Source organism: Myotis daubentonii, chromosome 5 (assembly GCF_963259705.1).
Source record: "Myotis daubentonii chromosome 5, mMyoDau2.1, whole genome shotgun sequence".
NCBI lineage: Eukaryota > Metazoa > Chordata > Mammalia > Chiroptera > Vespertilionidae > Myotis > Myotis daubentonii.
Window position 1 is genome coordinate 74,759,134 of NC_081844.1, and position 22,403 is coordinate 74,781,536.

The following is a 22,403-nucleotide window of genomic DNA, read 5'->3' on the forward strand; positions in this document are numbered from 1 at the left end:
CACACAAGCTCCAAACATACTGTTTCTTCGGTTGAGAAGAAATTATGTCACAGTCCCTTCAATAACTGGTTATTCTGTCTTTCCAGATACTTAGACCAAAAACGTGGGAGTTGTTATATTTTCTTTTCTTTCTCTTTTACTATATATTCAAAATATCAGTAAGGTTGCATAAAATCCATCCAGAATCTCATCATTTTTCATCATCCAGAACTGCCACCCTGGTGCAAGCCACTATCTTTCACCCAGATGATTGCGGTGGTCTTCTAACTTTATGCCTGTGCCCTTACCCTGCCTTCATTCTGGACATAGCAGCTAGAATGATATATTTAAAATGTCAGTCATATCATGTTATTCTTCCATTCAAAACCCTCTAGTGTCTTCACAACTCACCAAGAGTGAAAGTTCGAAGTTCTTCTAAAAGCCTATAAGGACCTCCATTACCTGGCTTTTTGTTACCTTCTAGCTTCATCTCTACTGTTCCTTCATCACACCTTTCCACTCACAGGCTCCCTTGTTCTTTCTTGAATAAGTTAGGTACCCTCCTGTCTTAATATCTTAGAGGTTGATGTTTTCTGTGCTGAACTACTTTCCCCAGATATCGGTCTGATCCCTTCTTTCACCCCCTGCAGGTCTTTTCTTAAATATTAACTCAGTGCCTTTCCTTTCTCTTCTTTATTCTGTTGTTCCCAGAGCTTATCATCTCCCATAATACTTTTATGTTTTATCTGTTTATTATATGCCCCTCAATTAATAGTTGCAAGAGCAGGGCTTGTTGTCATATTTAGTGCACGTTATATCTTTAGCACTGTAAATATACGTGAACAGAATAGGCACGGAATAAATATTAGGTGAATGACTGATGTGTTCAATGGGAATTTTCTAGTGGTCTCTCTTGGCCCCTCTTATCTTCTCACTAAACATTCTCCTTAGGATAAGCTTACTTACTAGGTTTTGTTTATCATCCATATGTAAAGGAGCAAAAATATTAATCTCCAACCTAGATTGCTCTGTTCTGATCTCCTTAGCTACTTACCCATCTGTTGCATGGCATCTCAAAATCCCATTTGTGTCCAACTCAACATGCTCCAAGTTGAACACCCCCCCCGTTCCTTTCCTTTTTCAATCCACCTTGTGCTTCTCTGACTGGGCTCTCTCACAGAGAAAGAAATCAGCATCTGCCTCATTACCACGCTAAGCCGGAATCCTTCCTCAGTCTCCATCCACCTGTAATCAGTCATCAAATCTCACTTGTCCAAGTCTTCCTACTGCCAGCATCTTTGTTCATAATTGCACCATCTCTAACCTGGATTCCCTAGCTTCTGCACAATCTCTCTGACATAGGCTCACCCTCTGCTAGCCCCTCCGCCTCATTTCAGCTGGGTTGGCCTTTTGAAAGGACCGGCTTTCCAGGTGCATTGCCAAGTAATACCCTCCCATGAGTCCCGCTGCCCTCAGGACCAATCTCAAACTTTATTACCTGGTCTACCAGGCCCACCTCTCTGACTTCTCTCATTCCCTTCTGCAGTCCCCAGCACAGTCAGGCTGGATTCCATTCCCTTCCTCATGTGCATCGTGCTCTCTTATTTCTGGGCCTGGAAATGTGCTAGTTTCTTGGCATAATCCCTTTCTCGAGCTTTGATCTCTCTCTCCCCATTTATTTACCTTGAAAACTTCAACTGATTTTTTTTTGGACTCGGCTCATGTCAAGTTTTCTAGAAAAAAGAATCCCCTTGACCCTCCAAACTCGGTATGTGCCTCTTCCAAGTACCCCCCAAACACCCTGCTGTAGCAGATTTAATGTGTCTGTATTCTCTCTATTGTCTGTGCCTAGTGTACAGTCTGGCAATTATTAAGCTTTGATTAATATCTGCTGCATAAATTTGAAATACATAAACAAATATATTTTCATTGTAAAAATAGAATCAAGATGACTATTCAGATCATGAAAGTGATTATCTGATCATTTGAGGGATAATTCTATCTCTGCCTCTAACTGACTGTACAATTTGGTAATATTAAATTCATTTGAAACCTGTTTACTCATATGTGAAATAAGAGATAGGAAAGAGGTTTCCTTCAGGTTAAAAAAATCAGAATTGGGTGGCAGTTAGTTTGACATATTAAAGGTATTGGAAATCACAATTGAGTAAGTTCCTAACTTATAAAGTGACATTTATCACTAGAATAATCCATAACAGATAATTATATAATTAGCAGGTTAGCATTTCTTATAATGAATTTTTTACAAGTGAGGCATCAAGCAAACCTAGTAGTCTGTATGATGAATAGAATACACAACAATTAGTCTTCCTATATTGTAGCGCAATGGAAGAAATTGAAATATATAATTCTGTTTAAAAGTCTAAGTCTTAATAACATATGACACCTTGAAATGCAAGTGGCTATTTCTGTTCCTGTTATGGAGTACATGGATCTGTGGCTAGGAGAATTAAATGTAAGGCTTCGGCGCCGTAGAACATTTATTTTTTGAGAAAAATGATGCATGGCTTTAACATTCAGGTGTTTTGCATACCCTGTGCTGAAATTTGGCTGATATCCATGTTTAATGCATATCTTGGAAAGGGTTCGTCTCTTAAATCAAGACAGAACCTGCCTGCCAAGTGCTGGCATGTTAAATGGATCACTAGAATGTCACAATCTCAAGGGTATACTCCAGGAAGGAAGATTGGTATCAAATGTTTATGTCATCTGTAAAGCTAAGGCAAGCACAGCCAATTGACAATATGTTGTAAAAGGAGAAATACAAAGATTTTTATCTGAAGTCTTGCTTGGAATGTGAGTGGAATTTTCTAGATTAACTCCTGTCAACATTATTCATATATCAGGTTTGCTCCTCTCTTTCATAAAAGCTCCAGAAAGAGAATTTTATATATATATATATATATATATATATATAAAATCATTTTTAAAGTGTTACAATTACAGCAGCTGTTTTTAAGTCCAAAGATATGACACAGTAAGCAGCCATTGAATAAACATAACCTACTTTGAGGTGTGAGAGCACACTGAAACGCTTTATTGTGGCTTATAATGGCATCCTAAAGGAAAATTTCAAAACCATGCACATTGAAGGCCTTGTTCCAACTCATCAAAATTGTTCAAAGCAGTATTCAGAAGCCACATGTGAAAACTGTTTGAAATGTTCAGCTCTGAAGGCTCATTTGACTGTCCGTCTTCCCTTTGCAAAGTGATACCCTGTTCCATGCCTCTGGCTGTTACTTGGTATTTATAGAACCCCATCCGCATCCTGGAACGTTACTGAAGACATACTCGAAGATCAGTGGCAGAGACTGTCAGCTATTTTCCATTCTATTTATATGAGCTTAATAAACAGTAAAGGGCCCGCCTGGTGTCAAGCCAATCGAGTAGTAATGTAGCATGGAATTTGCTGTAAAGTTTCAGATTTGGATAATCCTACTACTGGTGTTACCAAGTACTACAGCTCCTCTGTACCATGCTTAGAAATAGAAACAGCACTTTAAAAATATTTTTGGCACTCTTTGACTGAGCTTAAAAGGCAAGTGTTTTAATTCTAACTGCCCGATCTTACTGTTTAACGAAGTACTGAAGAAGACTGCCAGCCATTCAAGAATTCTTTACCTAGAACTGTGGTTCTCAACCCTGACGTCCTAGACACTGACATGCTTTCTGACGAAGCAGTAAAGGGGGTTGAGTCTTAGACAGCACGTCAGCAATTGTGCACACCAATGGACATTCTAATGGGATTGTATTACATTTCTAAACATCCTAGTCATGCAAAAGCGTATACAGTTGTTCATCTTAGAAGTTCTTCTTTCTCCCTTTAGTAGTTTTTCAATTAGAAAATGCCAAATGCATAGGAATGAAAATTAGTATATTGGGATTTATAAGTGAGGTCAATAATACCAGAAACTAATACAAAATAATATTGACTATAAACTGTAATTGAAAAATAATTTTTAAAATATTTTTATTGATTTTAGAAAGGAAGGGAGAAGGAGAGAGAGACAGAAACATCAATGATGAGAGAATCATTGATCAGCTGCCTCCTGCACGCCCCCTACTAGGAATCAAGCCCACAACCTGGGCATGTGCCCTTGACCAGAATCGAACCCAGGACCTTTCAGTCCGCAGGCCGCACTATTCACTGAGCAAAACCTGCTAGGGCGAAAATAATTTTTTTAAGTTGAAAAAAAGGAAGGGTTTTAGAAATAAAGTAAATCTTAAGTGGGCAGATGTCTGATATGTAATTAACATAAAGGGGAATTTGCTCCAAAAGATGTGAGCAAAAATGGAAGTGGCCATAATATTTTTCAGGAAGAATGATTGGCTTGTGGTGGTAGAGGATCAGTGCCAGAAAATAATAAGTGATACATTTTGAAAATAATCTAAGGACAGATTTCTAAAGAAGGACATTGATACTCGTTGAATAACAATATTTCTCCAGGCATCATCTCCTATGCTACTCATAATAACCCTCTAGTGTTATCTACTCTAGTATTACATTATCCAGTTAACATCAAATTATATTTTTTACTCAATAACTGTTCTGAAAAATAAAGCTTAAGATAAAAATATTTATGCAGTCACGTTTGCTTGTTTCTTTTTATCTACTCCATATGTAGGAAAACCATGTGCCTTGTTTTGCTCACCTGTTGGAAAAGAACAGCCTATTCTTCTGTCAGAAAAAGTGATGGATGGAACTTCTTGTGGATATCAGGGACTGGATATCTGTGCAAATGGCAGGTGTCAGGTAAGACGGTCTAAGAGGGAGAACATATACGCTGAAAGGGGGCTGTGGGACCCCTGAGCAGCTGCCCAGTACGGCGGAGAGCTTTGCCCTAAGATTCAGAAGATGTGGATGTTGTCCTGACTCAACTGTGATCTTGACCAAGTCTGATCTACTTTGTATAATGTAGGGTGTGGACTAGATAATCTATATTATCCTTTACTAGTGGAAAGAATATGAGATTTTTATTTCGTTAGTACTTATTATAGGTCTAAAATTGTAACACTTTGGTCATTTTAAGTCAAAACATTGCAGACCAAAAATTCAAGCACTCCAGTTCTCCATGTCTGATGTCCAAGACTGAGCCATGTCATAAAAACTAAAGTCAATCCTACTACTCACTTAATATGAAAGCACTTTATTTTTTAATGGTTTTTTTTTAAATTGATTTTTAGAGGGAAGGGGGGAGAGAGAGAGAGAAACATTAACGTGAGACACATTTATTGGTTGCCTCTTGTACACACCCCAACTGGGGATCAAACCCGTAACCTGGTCATGTGCCCTGATCAGGAATTGAACTGATGACCTTTTGGTGCATGGGATGATGCTCAGCCAACTGAGCCACACCAGTCAGGGCTGAAAACATTTTAAATCCTATATAACAAAAGCCTAAAATGCTAAGTGTCTGGTTGGCTGTTCAACCTCAAAGCATAATGTGCTAATGATATGCTAAGGTTGCTCAACCACTCACTATGATGTGCAGTGACCACTAGGGGGCAGACACTCCAACCAGTCGCTTAGCTTGCTGCTGGGGACTGAGTGAATTGGGCCAGACACACCCTGGAGCCCTCCTGCGGTCCCTCCCTGGCCCCGATCCTGTGCCGGTGGGGTCCCTCAGCCTGGCCTGCACCCTCTCACAATCTGGGGACCCCTTGGGAGATGTTGAAGAGCTGGTTTTGGCCTGATCCAGCAGGCCAGGCTGAGGGACCCCACTGGTGCACTAATTCGTACACTGGGCCTCTAGCCTACATAATAAAAGCCTAAGCGACCATTACAGCAGAATGAATGGAACAACCGGTTGCTATGATATGCACTGACCACCAGGGGGCAGACGCTCAATGAAGGAGTTGGCCCAGCCGTGGGCAAACTACAGCCCATGGGCTGGATCTGGCCCGTTTGAAATGAATAAAACTAAAAAAAAAAAAAAAAGACCGTACCCTTTTATGTAATGATGTTTACTTTGAATTTATATTAGTTCACACAAACACTCCATCCATGCTTTTGTTCTGGCCTTCCGGTCCATTGTGGCCCTCGAGTCAAAAAGTTTGCCCACCCCTGGTCTAGGAGCTGGCCCCTGGTGATCAGTGCGAGGCTTATGGCTGGCGAGTGCAGCTGCCAAGGCATCGGGAGCCTCTCCCGAGGCTGCAGCAGCAGGCACAAGAGGCCGTGATGAGTGCGAGTAGCGCCCGGCCCCAATTCGGGCCCCTCTCTGCCCGCCTGCCGCTTGGCACTGCTACCTCCCTCGGGGGATGTTGGCAGTCGGACATCCCCAAGGGATCCTGGACTGCGAGAGGGTGCAGGCCTGCCTGAGGGATGCCCCCCTCCCCACCAGTGCACGAATTTCGTGCACCGGGCCTCTAGTTTTCTTATAACACTTAAACATTTCATTTGCCTCTGTCTTCCTTTTGTTAAATTTTAATTAAATTTATTGGGGGTTACATTATTAATAAGATTATATAGGTTTCAAGTGTATGATTCTATGATACATCATCTATATATTGCACTGTGCACACCACCCACAGTCAAATCATCTTCCATCACTATATATTAACCCTCTTCACATTTTACTACCCTCCCAGCCCCCTTTCCTCTGATAACCACCATACTGTTGTCTATGTCTATGCGTTTTTGTTTGTTTGTTTTTTTAAATATATTTTATTGATATTTTACAGAGAGGAAGGGAGAGGGATAGAGAGTCAGAAACATCGATGAGAGAGAAACATCGATCAGCTGCCTCCTGCACACCTCCTACTGGGGATGTGCCCGCAACCAAGGTACATGCCCTTGACTGGAATCAAGCCTGGGACCCCTCAGTCCACAAGCTGACGCTCTACCCACTGAGCCAAACCTGTTAGGGCTGTTTGTTTTTCTTGTTTGTTCATTTGTTGTTTTCAGTTTTATATCCCACATAAGAGTGAAATTATTAACTTTTGCTGTCTGATTTATTTAATTTAGTATGGTGTTTTCAAGAGCCAGCTATATGATCTTCATCTACTGCATGCTTATGTGTGCTCCTCTTCATTTATCATTAGAAAGGTAGAAATTCTGTTAAAGTGAGGATGAGAAGCATGGTGGAAAGAACCTAGGCTAGAATTTGATAGTTATAACTCTGCCACTGCCTCAGGTTGGCTTCCCTGGGAGATTAATGTGCAGGATGTTTAATGGCAAGTGTTTTCATGATAAACATTTATGTGGGGAATGACAGGAGGCAGGATTGGGCACAGGGAGAACTTGGGCTGGAGTGCAGTCACAAGACCTCAGCTGACAACTTCAGAGTTGTCCCCATTTGGGGTGGGAAAAGGCTCTTTTTACCTGCAGCATCTACGAGCATTTGGACGCAAACTGTCTTTGGAGAGAATGTGACCTTGGGAAATGAAGTTTTCTTCAGACTAGGTAGTTTCTGAAAAGGGTTGGTGGCTGCGAGCATCTGAGTGGAGCACCACCGAATCCATGACAGCCACTCGGAAACTGTTCTTGGGAAAAGCACTTGATAGGCATGCATCTGTGAACTACTCTGCAAAATGAAGTTGTTGGACCAATGGTCATTGCTTTTTGTGTGCAATACACTCCTTTGAAAATCTGATAGAAAGTGTCCTTTTCCCTGCCACATACGCTCACACACCAAAATTTGAAAACAATTGCAAGCTATTGATGGATCAGTCTGGTTCGAAAGTCTATGGACTTCTGGATAAAAACTTGAAAACAACATGAAACTTAAATGCTTCAACAGCTCTGAGATTCCGTACTTTTCCAGGATGCTATAAAGTTTAAAGCGCAGAATCATGTACTAACATTGACATAAGAAATGGTTTTTAAATTACATATTAATTTCCTTTATTCTTTAACAGAATATGGCAGTAATATAAAATGTATTTTTTCATTTATATGTAAAAATAAGTCATTGCAGATACTTCTACATATTTGTTTTCAGAATTAAAATTATGTATGTTGTATAATTAAGCTTTTAATTTAATTGTGTCATTGCATGTAAATCTGTCAGACTATTGTATGTCTTAAATGAATTTACTTTTCAAGAAAAAATTTTCCAACTATATATGCCACATACAATAGCCCAAATTACTATGCTTCTCATTTAGCAACGTTGTGTAAGCCAGATCTTTTACAGAGTTCCTAGCTAGACATTAAAATTACAGCAACAACAAAAAAAGTATGCATAAGTGCTATGAGACTCTGATGATTAGAATTACACTAAAGTCCTATGAAATGGATTTTGACTTCTAACAGCTTTGGAATACTTCAAGATTCTGGCTTTTTAACTAAAATGCTTCATTCAGTCTTTCAGTATAATTAAAAACATGTTCTCCCTCTCCCCCCTCTCCCCCCTACACACACACACACACAATCTTCTATATGTTGGGTTTGGCTTGAATGTCTTGTTTTATCACAAAATGCCTAGCACCGAAGCTGAATATAGAATTTTCAACTTGGTGAGTGGACTGAGGAGAGCAATTGAAAATAGCTTTCTCCCAGCGACATTTCCATCATGGCAAAGGGTAGGGAAAGCTTGGCCTCGTTCGGACCTCGTTACCCCTCCGTCTCCAGCAGCCAGTGGTACCTCAGGCACGCACCACCACTTAAACAGCATTGCCTGTTCGAAGTCATTCATTTTCAACTCTTGGAGTTATGTGAGCATATTCTTGCTTCTTATCTTAAAAAAGGCACGATTATTAAGCCATGGCATATGTCTATCCCAGACTTTTATTTTAGGTTTACAGACATGTAATATTCCAGTTATAAGGGTTAGACAAAGGAGAAATTATTAAGTACTAATTTATTCAATTTTCAAAGTACTATTTATTGGGTTTATTGTATTTGCCAGGGTAGAAGCTGGGGGCTAGGGACAGAACAATAAAGGTGCTTTCGTTATTTCAAAATCACTCTAGAACAGTGGTTCTCAACCTTCCTAATGCCGCAACCCTTTAATACAGTTCCTCATGTTGTGGTGACCCCCAATTTCATTGTTACAAATTGAACATAATTAAAGCATAGTGATTAATCACAAAAACTATGTAATTATATATGTGTTTTTCCGATGGTCTTAGGCGACCCCTGTGAAAGGGTCGTTCGACCCCCAAAGGGGTCGCAACCCACAGGTTGAGAACCGCTGCTCTAGAATCTACTCTAATATTTTTGTCATTTGTATATGAAAGAGATATTTTTTACTCACCCCAGGACTCCCAAGTCTTTTCATGGCTCTGCTTAGTGAAGTTCTCCCATACCTTGGTTGTGTTTTGAGAATTTCCCGTGGTGGCCACCTCTTTCATCTGGAGACGTTCCCTTTATTCCTCTCTGAATAAGCTTTCATTTGCTGGTCAGAGTTTTCTGCTGATGTGTTGCATTGTCTACCTCTTGACATGGATACAGTCCTTGACACAAGGAAGGATGCTGTATTATGCAGGTTTCATGTGATTTTTGCTCCCAGGATGTTTATCCTGCAGCTGCATGTTATCTGCCGGCTTCCCTCACTGTAACTCCACCAACACCAGCCACAGCAAAAGACCCTGCTTTTGTTTCTGTTTTATTAATATTATTTAAATCCCTCTAAAGTAATTGTAACTTATAAATGGATGTATCCTCAGTCCATCTTGCAACTCCTATTTAGCGATAAGATCCTACTATTTATTTCTGACAGCATTGATAATGATAAATTCTGTCCTTTGAGTATGCACAACTTTGCAAAATGTTGTTATATTTTCTGCACATGCACGGGAGACCAACATTATTCACTAGAAAAGAGTCAGTGATTTAATCTCAGAAGATTTGTATTAACACCGTTTTTCTGGAAGTATATAAATATAATTCCCCTGTGGTTTATATTTTCTTACAGCAGCCACATTTGTGTGCTGGATGCCAAAGAAGACAGGGATAGAAGTTTGTTCATGAAGTTTATTCATGTTTGTTGTGAAAATAAACATTTATTTTCTTTTCAAAATAGTTAATATTTAATGTTCAGTATTTACTTTGAAATCTTAGAAGTGAAGCCATCCATATAATGTAGTATATCTACTCTATTTTTGAGTAGAGTGATTTAGATTAATTATGTTTAATAGAAATGTCACTGACTTTGGGATTTATGTAAATTGCATTTGTTTCAATAATACTTTATCAAATTGCTTTAGGATAGTATTTAATTTTAATAAAATCAAAATATTCTCATCACTATTCTGCTATTGGATCACTTTTAGATAATATTTGACATGAGCTTGCTGTATTGGTTTGCACCAGAGAATATGACATTTTACTAGTTTGTCAAATATGTCTAGTTTGTAGAGACTAGGCTTGTCCTAAATTAGAGTTAAAAAAGAAAAAAACTCACTTTATGATGTACTGCTATTCTTTTGTTACAGAAAGTCGGCTGTGATGGTTTTTTAGGGTCTCTTGCAAGGGAAGATCATTGTGGTGTATGTAATGGCAATGGGAAATCGTGCAAAATCATTAAAGGAGATTTCAACCACACCAGAGGAGCAGGTGAATATATTTTTATATTTTCAAAATTAATAATTTGAACAATCTTTGGGGACAGAGATTACATTGAACTTGACTTAGAAATCGCAGTTCTGAGTCTATTGAAGACTTTGTAATGGGTATTGAATGATTTTTCATGATGACATACAATACATGTGATATGAGCCAGAAATTCTAACAAGTCCATTTCCCAATAATGAAAATATGAAGTCATCTGTTGTGCATTTAATAAATTGGAGCAGCAAGGGAATAATCTAATTTGCATTGGCAAATGTTATCAGGTTTCCACAGGCCTTATTCTCCAATGCGAAGCTCAATGTCTCACAGAGAGTAATGATTTGTAACAGCCTGAAGCAACTATTCAGAGTATTAGACTTCAGGTTTTCAGCTTTCCATTGTCTTTATTTTTTCGTAACGTTTTTACTAAATTTGAAGGGAATACATTGTTGGAAATAGAGAGTCTGTAGCAGTGTAGCATGGTGGAAACAATAACAACGGGGAGTCAGAAGGTGAGGGATGGTGTTCCTGATATATTAGTAGTGAGAAGCCACCCTCTATTCTTTTGTTCTCTCATCTATAAATACTAATACTCAGGGGCTATGAAGATGAAATGAATATGGTTGATCTATATCGTGTGAGTTTTAAAGTGATCCACAACAAAAAGTAATGTACTAGTAACCTATACTGAAATATCATGACCCACATATATACTTTAGAAACATCAAATGCTTTACACTCAGGTCCTCAAGCTTACTGGGAGGGAGCACATATTTCTGTGTTTACATTAGTTGTCACTGGACATCTACCTATTGAACTATCTTATTATTTGTGATTATATTTTCATCATCTTTAGGATGCACATAGTACATATATTAGCTTTTTCCTATTTTAAATTTCTTTCTTGGTCAAATACCAAAAACTCTGAGACTAAAATACATATTCGTTTTAATACAAAACCAAGCCATTTGTTTTTGAATGATCAAGAAAACTGAGTTCATTCTAGATAAAGGAATCCTTCAGAAGAGAATATTAGACACAGCCCTCTGAAGTCGAATGTAAGCATTTGCTAGGCCCCAGCAGAATCAAAGATAACATGAACGCAAGATTCTGAAGCCTGACCATAACCAAGGTCCAGGGTGAGGTGCAGATCAAGACCTCAGTCTCCAAAGCTGTGAAACGGGGGCCTGTGAGTCAAAATCTGCCATAACCCACTTAGAAAATTCTAAAGCTGTGACAGCTCTCAGACTTTCAGCTAAGAAGTTCAGATATAATAACTTTTTCAGCCTGATTTGGTGGCAGAAATATTTGTAGTGCAGAAGGTCAAACGAAGCCTGAAAGACTAAAGATGTAAAGACACTAGAATTTTTGAAGAATCTTCTTGCATAGTTATTTAGCATGCATGGGAACAGTTCACTGAAGAATACTGATGCACACTCAGCACTGATACCTTTCATTCTATTAACACTTGATTTTTTCACCAAGCGTAGAAAAGAGAAATACTAGTTAACCAACCAGTAATGTTTATCATTCTGACTGCAGTTATGTGAGTACACTTTTCCAGATTCCTATTTTGAAAATTGTTTGTTTTTATTGCACATTAATTTTGTTCGTTTGTTTGTTGGTTGTAGGTAAACTATATTAAAGGCATCTGTTATTTGGAAAATGTCTGAGATTCCTAAGATATTGGAATTATCAGAGACTAATAATATTACTTTCTCCCTTAAACTCTATGCCAGTTTCACGTGGCTCACAAGAAAGAGACGGGAATTCTTAACTTGGACCATATGAATGGTTCTGCATGGTGTGGTCTCTACCTGTCTCTCCAGCACCATCTCTCATTAAGGTCCCTTTCCTTTTGTAAGCTACGGCCACCAGGTTTCTTTTAGATTCTCCTATTAACTTTGTTCCCTCCAGCACCTTGCAGTTAAAAATATGGTTGTTAGCTTCCCGTTAGCTTTGCCTGGTTAATTCCTAGCCATCACTTAGATTTCAGTGCAAGTGTCACTTATGCATTGAAGTGTTCCCTGAATAGCCTCCACCTCCAAGCACTAACAACCATATTCATAGTCATATTCAAATTCATATTCATTCATATCTATATGGTGTAGCTCTATTCACATTTGTAATTGTACATTCATTAGTCTTTACTTTCCCACTTTAAGGTCAATGAGAAAAAAATATCCTGGCTATTTTTGTCCAGGCCCAGATTCTCAATGACAGGCACTGTGTCTGATTCTTTGTTAATTTAATTAACAATGAAACATTACATTATTAAGAACTTACAAAAACAAAGTGAGTCCTTAATTATATCATAGGCTTCATTTACTTGTGAATTTAGGAATGCTGTGTTCATTTCTCTTGAGACAATTTTATCCTTACGGTTTATGGACTTCCTAGAATTTCTTGAAGGAATTGCAGCCTTTTTTGGTCCAGTTGGCCATGCACACTGTGTATGTTGTATGAGTAACACATGTGCAGACACATGTGGGTGTTTCGGTCCCTGTGCTCTATTTAGAGTTTGCTTAGTCATTTTTGTTGGAGCTAGAAAATAAACTTAAAAGGAGTTCATTTTTTTTCTTGTACATTTATCATGTCCTTCATTATAACTTGCCTAGCTAGGAGATAATTTTTTAAAGGAATTTTTAAAGGTAAATTGTGTATTTGGCCAATTGTGGAACTAGGTAGTTATCAGTATACACTAAGAAGAAATGGGCATAAAATGTGTTCTTAGTGTAAGAGCTAATGATACCGATTCTGTGTAAGGAACACAGCTCTTAGACCGTTTGTTTGTGTGTTTGCCAGGAGAGTAGGAGTGTCATAGTGCCATATATTCTATTTTATAAAATAGTAGCAGTGGGTCATAGCTGGAAGTGCACAGTGGAATCAGACAGATCTGAGTTAAAAGCTTGGGTCAGCTGATTACTGAATATGGTTGTTAGTGCTAGGAGGTGGAGGCGATTCAGGGAACACTTCAATGCATCCCTTGAAAAAGGGATGAAGCCCATAATATAATTAAGGCCTCATACAGACTTTTTTTTTCTGCCTAAATTTATTTTCTCATCTATTATGTGAGAAATGTAATATTAAAACAATGGTACCTTGGATGTTATCATTATGATTAAATGTAGTAATTTATGTAAATTACCCATAATAGTGACTAGCACATAGTGTTGCTCAAAATATGGCATTTTTCATTGTTACTTACCATGAAAATAATGATAGGTATTGGAATTTTAAGATGGCTGATTAATAATGGATCTCTGGCTATAAAATAGGATGGGATTTTCCTATGTAAAAAGCAAGTTGTCACAACATGAGGACACAATTTATAACAACGTTGTCACAAGCATTGTTTCAACTTCTAAGCTCAGTGGTAGCCACTCTCATATTCACTTCTTTAAAAAATGTACAATCTCATCCTAACCGATTTGGCTCAGTGAATAGAGTGTCAGCCTGTGGACTGAAGGGTCCCAGGTTTGATTCTGGTCAAGGGCATAAACCTTGATTGCGGGCACATCCCCAGTAGGAGGTGTACAGGAGGCAGCTGATCAATGTTTCTAACTCTCTATCCCTCTCCCTTCCTCTCTGTAAAAAATCAATAAAATATATATTTTTAAAAAATGTACATTCTCAATTGTGCTAAATGGCTTATTTACTGAAAAATATCTAGGCCCCCAGTCATTAGCTATCTTTTTTCAAATGTCTTTGCTTAATATTTTTCTTCCTCTCTTTAAACTCAATTTAACTCACCTATCCTCCAGCCCATTCCAATCAAATAACAGAAAATTGCTCTGGATATAACTGTAAACTTAGCTATAACTGTTGTCCTAATTTACAACATACCTTTGCCTTTACTGCTAAACCCAGTTACTGCCTCCACTTGCTGCTACCCAGTCTTTTTTTTAAGCATCCTGATGTTTAGCATCTCCAGACACATAGCTGAATTCATGTCCTGAGAGATGAACAGTCATCTCTTGATTGTGACATCCGGGCCCAATCTCCTTTATCACTTTTCTCTTCGATGTTGCTACAATTTATGATGCAATTGACCAACCACTCTTCTTGAGATATTCTAATCCAAAATAGCCAGATCTCCTCCTTCTCAAGATTATTCCTTCTCTATATTCTTTCCTGATTTATTTTTAACCTCTGTCAGTAGGTTAGAGTATCATTCCCCAGATGCCAAGGTTGCGGGTTCGATCCCCAATCCCTGATCAGGGTACATGCAAAAGTCAAACAAGGAATGCATAAATAAGTGCAATAACAAATCAATGTTTCTCTCTTTGTCTCTCTCTAAAAATCAATATATAAAAATTAAAAAACACACACACAGATTTTTCCATTAAAAACCAAACAAACATAAAAACATCTCTTGCCAGTGGTTCTGTCGGTTGGAGCGTCATCCCATGTACCCGAAGGGTTGTGGGCTTAATTCCTGGCTTTCAGGTTCCATCCCCAGACGGGGTGCATGCGGGAGGCGGCCAATCAGTGTCTCTCTCTCACATCTATGTTTCTCCCTCCTCCCTCTCTCACTCTGAAATCAATAAAAAAACCCACATCCTTGTGTGAGTATTTTAAAAAAGCCCTACTATGACTGTCACCATGTGGAGTTCTTGACTTCTCTCTCAATTTTCTCCACTTACTTTCATGGCTTAAATGATTATCTCTGCAAAAATGCCTCCCAAAGGGACTTCAGTTGTCTGACCTTTTTCTGGAGTTCCACATGGTCAGAGTTCTTACTGGATGTTTTTACTAGTGTGTTACACCATTTTGTTAAATACAAATTCCAAAGCTGAGTTTATGATTCTTACCACAAGTTGATGTCCACCGACTTGTAAGCAATGGCCCCATTCTCACATAAGTAAGAATAAAGCATTGAGTTGAGTGTTTGTTTTCCCACTTTCCCACTTGGTTCTCAAGTTCAGAATTCTTTTTTTCCCCTTCAAATGCCTTCGGAAATTACTACCTTGGCCTCTACCATTCTTGGGTTTTTACATTACACTTCTGACACTGTTATCCACAACTGCATTGCTGGGTCTCCTGCATCCTGCTGTCTGATAAAGCCTTTCAAGCCAGTATCTGATTACCAAAGATAAAGCCTCTAACCAGTATCTCATTACCAAGTTGCTTGCTATAGAATATTCAGTCGCTGCAAATTGAAAAATTCAGTGCCCAGGGCATACTTTAAAACTCTCTTATTCTGTCAGAATTATTTTATTCATGTGTTCCTAAGGTTACCACTTGCTCCTTTACTTTTTTTTTAAGTAGTAGTTTAAAAAATATGTTCTATTGATTTTTTTTATAGAGAGAGGAAGGAAGAGGGAGAGAGAGAGAGACAGAAAACCAATAAGAGAGAAACATCATTGTTTGGCTGCCTCCTGCACACCCTCTACTGGGGATCGAGCCAGAAACCCCGAAATGTGCCCTGACCAGGAATGGAACCTGCGACCTCATAGTGCATGGGTAAATGCTCAACCACTGAGCCACACTGGCTGAACTCCTTTACTTTTCTTTACATACAGTGAACTCCTTTTTCCTTTTTTTGAATTCCTTTTTCTATATCTACCCATATCCTATCTGTTCTTCAAAGATATTTCATCTACTTCTTTGTGAAGCTTTCCTTGACTATAAAAATTGTTTTCTCCTCTGAGTCATAGTGATTCCGGCTGAAGTCAGTGTTTCTCAAACATGAGTAATGTATCTCACCATTTACAAGGGAAAAATAAAAAGTAAATCCCACTTTTGTGAGTTAAAAATAGCAGCAAACCTTTTGAGTGGTGATGTGATCAGAGAGGAGGGGGCAGTTTAAACTCCTTTAGCAGGGAGTTAACCATAACATTTTGCATATGATCTTTTAAACTTAATTTTTGAAGTTTTATTTAACTTATATTTATATAAGGTATTTCTGCCTTATCTTTCCTATTCAGTTGAGTGCAGAGACCTTCCTACCTTACTTCTGTGTACAGATAGGCAGTAAGCATTTGTTTCTATTTTCACTGCTATCTATTTGTTCATGTAACAAAAAGATAGTGCCTGTGTGGTTTGGTGTTACTAGCAATGGTTAGATTGAGTAAATAGCGTTAGCTAATGGAAATTATGATTCTAAAAAACATAATTCCAGCTACTGCCACCAGGTGGGGCATATGCTACCTTTCAATATATACCAAATACAAGAAACACTTTCAGGAATTTGAATAATTAATCAACAGCAGACAACTCTGAGGTTAACTTTGAAATTAGACTTCTACCAGATATATGAAGCTACACAAATATACTAAGAAAAATATTAAATATTGCAATAAATTTATGTATCTATTTATTTTTAAATTTATCTTTATTGTTGAAAGTATTACAGATGTCCCCTCTTTTCCCAATTAACCGCCCCCTCGAACTTGAACCCACGCCCCCCCTCAGGTTTTCACCACAGTATTGTCTGTGTCCATGGGCTGTGCACGGATGCATATAAGTTCTTTAGTTAATCTCTCCCCACCCGTTCCATCCCCATCTCCGCCTTTCCTCTGAGATTTGTCAGTCTGTTCCATGTCAGTCTTTGGATCTATTTTGTTCATCAGTTTATTTTGTTCATTAAATTCCACATATGAGTGAATATAAGTTTAAAGCTAAAAAATTATCTATACTATTCTTTATTAAATGAAGTCTTGATTTTTACCTTTTCTGCACATTCTCTCTTCTATCCCACATTATCTTATCTTATTTCACTTCAAACTTTATATTCCTAAAATTCTGCTGAAAACCTTTCCTGAAAAAGAGCTCATTGTGTTTTGTTTCTAGCTGTCGGACACCTTCCTAGATGACACTAGATTGCTTGGTGTGGCCTTACACCTACTTGTCTTGATCCCCAGTTTCACAACCCTTTGTGAGTCTCCTCTGGGCGAGGTTGGTGCTCAGCTACTCCCGGGACCTGGTGTCCTGCCAGCTGCAGTTCCTTCTTCCCTGCACTTTCTAACTTAAATGAGGTCCCTGAGCGGAATCTGGGGCTATTTGCTCTGTTCTAAGATCCACGGTGTTTCTACCTGGGCCGTCCCGCCCCATTGTGCTTTTTCTCTTCTCACCATTCATATAGTGAGTTTGACATAAAATGTAATTGTCTATTTGCCCTTGATAGTGCTGTAGACTGAACATCTTCTCCATTTGAAATGATGACAGCTTTTGTACTTAAGTTTTTCCTTCCCATAGGTATGGAAATATCAAAGCGAAAATCAAAACCAAAAAAAATGAAACGGCAAGTCAACTAAGAAAAGAGATCTCCTAAGAACTTGAGATTTACTTCATGCTTTATTAACTCTTGCAGGTTATGTGGAAGTGCTGGTGATACCCACCGGAGCACGAAGAATAAAAGTGGTGGAGGAGAAGCCAGCACACAGCTATTTAGGTAACCAGGGTTACAGACACAGAGCCCATCCAAGGACGAGCCGGCTCCCTGCCCTGGGAGTTCGATTATGACGAGGATGTCAATCTGTTTCTAGTTATATGTGTGGATTTCCCAGGAAGCACCTGTTGTCATATCAAGTAGAAGTTTCTTTCAAGGACTCCCCAGGAGCAAAAGCAATCTGGTTGTCTGTATGTTTGGGAGGGGTGTGAATTGCTTCCACATGTTAGTTCATGTTAAAAAAAAACCAACAACAACACAATCATTGGAGGATTTGGGTATGTTTTATTTCATAGGTATGCATTTGTATAAAACATTTCATAAATATATTTATTTCATATACACACACACATATACACATATTTATATTACTTGCATAAGTAAGTGCATATATTCCTGTGTGTATGTGTAATGATTACTTTTGAATTAGGAAATCTTGTGGGATGCTTTAAAAAAATCTCTATATACTGAAAGGACTTAATATTTTAATGGGAAATAATGCTCTTTTTTTGCCTCACCCATGTAGAGAGTATTTAAACTTTTTAATTATTACTTATGGAAAGAATTCTATGAGCTATTTTAATTAGGCCAATTAAAAATGATTTTTATTTAATGGTTTTTAAATATATGAAAGAAAATAGTAAATTGTCAAAATACATATTGCTTTGTATGTTCAAATTTCAAACTAAGTCATATGAAGTGATCTTTTATAGTCGTGGTATCACAGGTAGAGAAATCTAATATGATTAGGTCTGACAAAAACCATAATATTCTCCCCAAATTTAAACATTGTATTTATAATATCTTTTTAAAAAGCCTGCCTATTTTTTCTTAACAAAAAAAAGTCCCCATTATTCTTTTTCAAATAAGAAGTATCCTAATAGGGAAACACTTTGTACATGATTTAAAAAATCCAATATTATGTGATTGTTTGTATTCTACAATATTGAAAATTATCTACACTCAGATTGAATTATTTTTCTTATTAGGGTTTGCTTTCTAAGAGTAGGGAGGTTTGAGGAAAGGGGACAGTAAAATAAATCCTTTGTTATGTGACACACTCAGATTATTTTTACTAATATTTAAATTTTGTTTTTACCACCTATGATTTTAAAATGCATTTTAAATGCAAGTAAATCATCCCAAATGTCCAAATTCAGATTAAAGCTCTAATAACCAGTTTTTGGAGACACTGAAAACTAGACAATTTCAAAATATTCATTCAATAGTAGACCTTTGGCTATTACACTGGGGAATATGTGTGTGTGTTTTCCCAAGCTGGAAAGGAATATAGATGTCTCAAATGGAGTTATCTCAAATTCTACAAAATTACATTGTATTATGATTTTTTTAAATTAAATCTTTATTGTTCAGATTATTACAGTTGTTCCTCTTTTTTCCCCCCATAGCTTACCTCCACCCAGTTCCCACCCCACCCTATGCCCTTACCCCCTCACTGTCCTCATCCATAGGTGTATGATTTTTGTCCAGTCTCCTCCTGCACCTCCCACACCCCTTTCCCCCCGAGAATTGTCAGTTCACTCCCTTTCTATGCCTCTGGTTCTATTATATTCACCAGTTTATTCTGTTCATCAGATTTTTTATCACTTGATTTTTAGATTCACTTGTTGATAGATGTGTATTCGTTGTTCATAATTTGTATCTTTACCTTTTTCTTCTTCTTCCTCTTCTTAAAGAATATCTTTCAGCATTTCATATAATACTGGTTTGGTGGTGATGAACTCCTTTAACTTTTTCTTATCTGTGAAGCTCTTTATCTGACCTTCAATTCTGAATGATAGCTTTGCTGGATAAAGTAATCTTGGTTATAGGTTCTTGGTATTCATCACTTTGAATATTTCTTATCACTCCCTTCTGGCCTGCATAGTTTCTGTTGAGAAATCAGCTGACAATCTTATGGGTACTCCTGTAGGTAACTAACTGTTTTTCTCTTGCTGCTTTTAAGATTCTCTCTTTGTCTTTTGCTCTTGGCATTTTAAAATTATGAGGTATCTTGGTGTGGTCCTCTTTGGATTCCTTTTGTTTGGGGTTCTCTGCGCTTCCTTGACTTGTAAGTCTATTTCTTTGACCAGGTAGGGGAAGTTTTCTGTCATTATTTCTTCAAATAGGTTTTCAATATCTTGCTCTCTCTCTTCTTCTGGTACCCCTATAATTCAGATGTTGGTTCGCTTGAAGTTGTCCCAGAGGCTCCTTACACTATCTTGATATTTTTGGATTCTTTTCTCTTTTTGCTTTCCCGGTTGGGTGTTTTTTGCTTCTTTGTATTTCAAATCCTTGACTTGATTCTTGCGATCCTCTAGTCTGCTGTTGGATCTCTGTATAATATTCTTTATTTCAGTCAGTGTATGCTTACTTTCTAGTTGGTCCTTTTTCATATCCTTGAGGGTCTTACTAGATTTATTGTGGGTCTCACTAAATTTATCGGCGGTTTCTAGAAAATTCTTGAAAAACCTTATAACTGTGGTTTTGAACTCTATATCCATTAGTTTGCTTTCCTCCAAATTTCTGTCATTTGTGACCTGTTTCTTTGTCTCCACATTTTGGCTGCTTCCCTGTGTTGATAGAGCGGCTTTCTGTGCTAGGTGTCCTATAGGGCCCAGAGGCTCAGCCTCCCCAATTACCTGAGATGGACACTCTTGGTGCACTTCTTTGTGGGCTGTGTGCACAGTCTTGTTGTAGTTAAGCCTTGATTGTAGTTGGTATCACTGTAAGGAATTGACCTCCAGGCCAATTGGCTGTGAGAATCAGCTGTGTCTGCAGTAGGAGAACTTCTGTGCTAGAGACACCCTTAGGGGCAAGACTTGCTTCAGTGGGGCTTTGGTGCTCACTGAGTCTGCCCCCTGAGTGTGTCCCTCATGGATCTGAGGAGTTGTAATCTGGATTGTCCCACACTGACCACTGGGTACACTGGCACTTGCATCTCTGAGGAGGTGCTAATTTAGCCTCTACTTGAGGCTATCCAGCAGGAGCTAAGGAGAGATCTGCAAATTCCTCTTCTTTGTTTGGGATTTGGAGGTGCCCAGATGAGGCCTAGCTGTGAAGCAATGCAAGCTTCTGTGGGGCCTTGGGCCTTCTTTTGGATGTTCTGGATCTCTCTGACCCAGCTGCAATTTGTTAGGTAATTTTAGATTGCAAAGGGCCAGGTCATTCTTATGCAAAAGCCTCTGTGCACAGATTGGGTGGGGCGGGGGTCTCAGGAAATCAACAGGGCAGAGCAAACAGCTATGGCTGATCCTCAACCCTGCCCTAAGAGATCCTGGGTTTCAGTGTCCTGTGGTAATTGCTGCAAGCACCTCTGAGAGAAAGCCGCCCTTGAGTTCCTCCCGCTGCCAGACAGTCCAGTTTCTCCCCGTATGAGTGTATGAGTCTGGGTCCCCAGAGACTAGCCTGAAACTGGAGTTCAGAGCAGGAGCATGTGTCTCCCTCCAGATTGAAAAAGACAACCGCATACTCAGTTGCCAGCCCTTTCCGCACGTGCCTCCGTACCTCTGCACTTTACTTCCGTACTTCCTGTGAGTCTCAGAGTGCTTTTCTCTTTCCTTCTAGTTGTAGAATTTCCACTCAGCCAGCCTTCCTGTGGTTCTGGATGATGTCTGTTTTGTCTTTTAGTTGTATTTTTGAAGTGGTTGTGCAAGACAGCAATTTCAGGTGTTTACTTATGCCGCCATCTTGGTTTCTCTTGTATTATGATTTTTAAGAACCTGAAAATGTGGCTAAATACATAAGCTAGTTTTACAAATGGGAAATTTCCATGCTCTCTCTGATTCCTTACTTCCCAGGCTCTTCAACCAATCCAGGCTTTTTTCTGTCTCCACTCTACAGTAACTGCCTTGGTCAAGGTCAGCAAATGCCTTCCATATTGACAGCCCAATGGTCACATGATATTTGACCAATAAATAGCATCAAACACTGTTGACCTTTCCTCAGTTCATTAAATACTTTCTTCTTTTGGCTTCTAGGATCCTTACTGGTTTCTTTTGTAGGATTCTCAACCTCTGCATGCTTTCCAAATGTTTCTATACTATGGGCTCAAGCCAGGCACCCGCTCTCCGCCCTGCTATATTGTCTCCCTAGGAAATCCCATCTAGCTCCATTGCTTTCCATGTTTATTTGATGCAGATTATCAAATGTCTCCTATCCACCTCAGAAATAAAAAGTATAAATCAAAAATTTTATTTCCATCCCCTGCTGAAACCTCTTTCTCCTTTGGTTTTCCCCACTGTAGTAAATGTCACCCTATTAGTATTTTATGACTTCTGTAACAATTATCACAAACTTGTAAGTTTCAAAAATCAAAACAAAATGTATTCTCGCACAGTTCTGGAGGCCATAATTAGATTCAATGGACCAATATTGAAGGTGGCTGCAAAGCCATGCTCTCTCTGAAGATTAGGGTATATCCTTGACCCTTCTAGCTTCAGATAATTATCAGCATTCTTTTGCTTGTGATAATATCTGCCTCCCTAGTGTCCCTAGTGTCAATGCCTTCTCTTCTTT

General features: G+C 38.5%; 1 protein-coding gene across 1 annotated transcript in view; it reads left to right on the forward strand.

Moving 5' to 3' along the window:
- The window catches only part of ADAMTS19 (ADAM metallopeptidase with thrombospondin type 1 motif 19), a 216,734-nt gene that overhangs the window by 139,122 nt on the left and 55,209 nt on the right, over positions 1–22,403 (forward strand). The window contains exons 14-16 of the mRNA XM_059695332.1: positions 4,626–4,753; positions 10,378–10,498; positions 17,808–17,888. Coding sequence (XP_059551315.1) covers positions 4,626–4,753; positions 10,378–10,498; positions 17,808–17,888 — 330 coding nt within the window. The remainder of the gene's footprint in view (positions 1–4,625; positions 4,754–10,377; positions 10,499–17,807; positions 17,889–22,403) is intronic.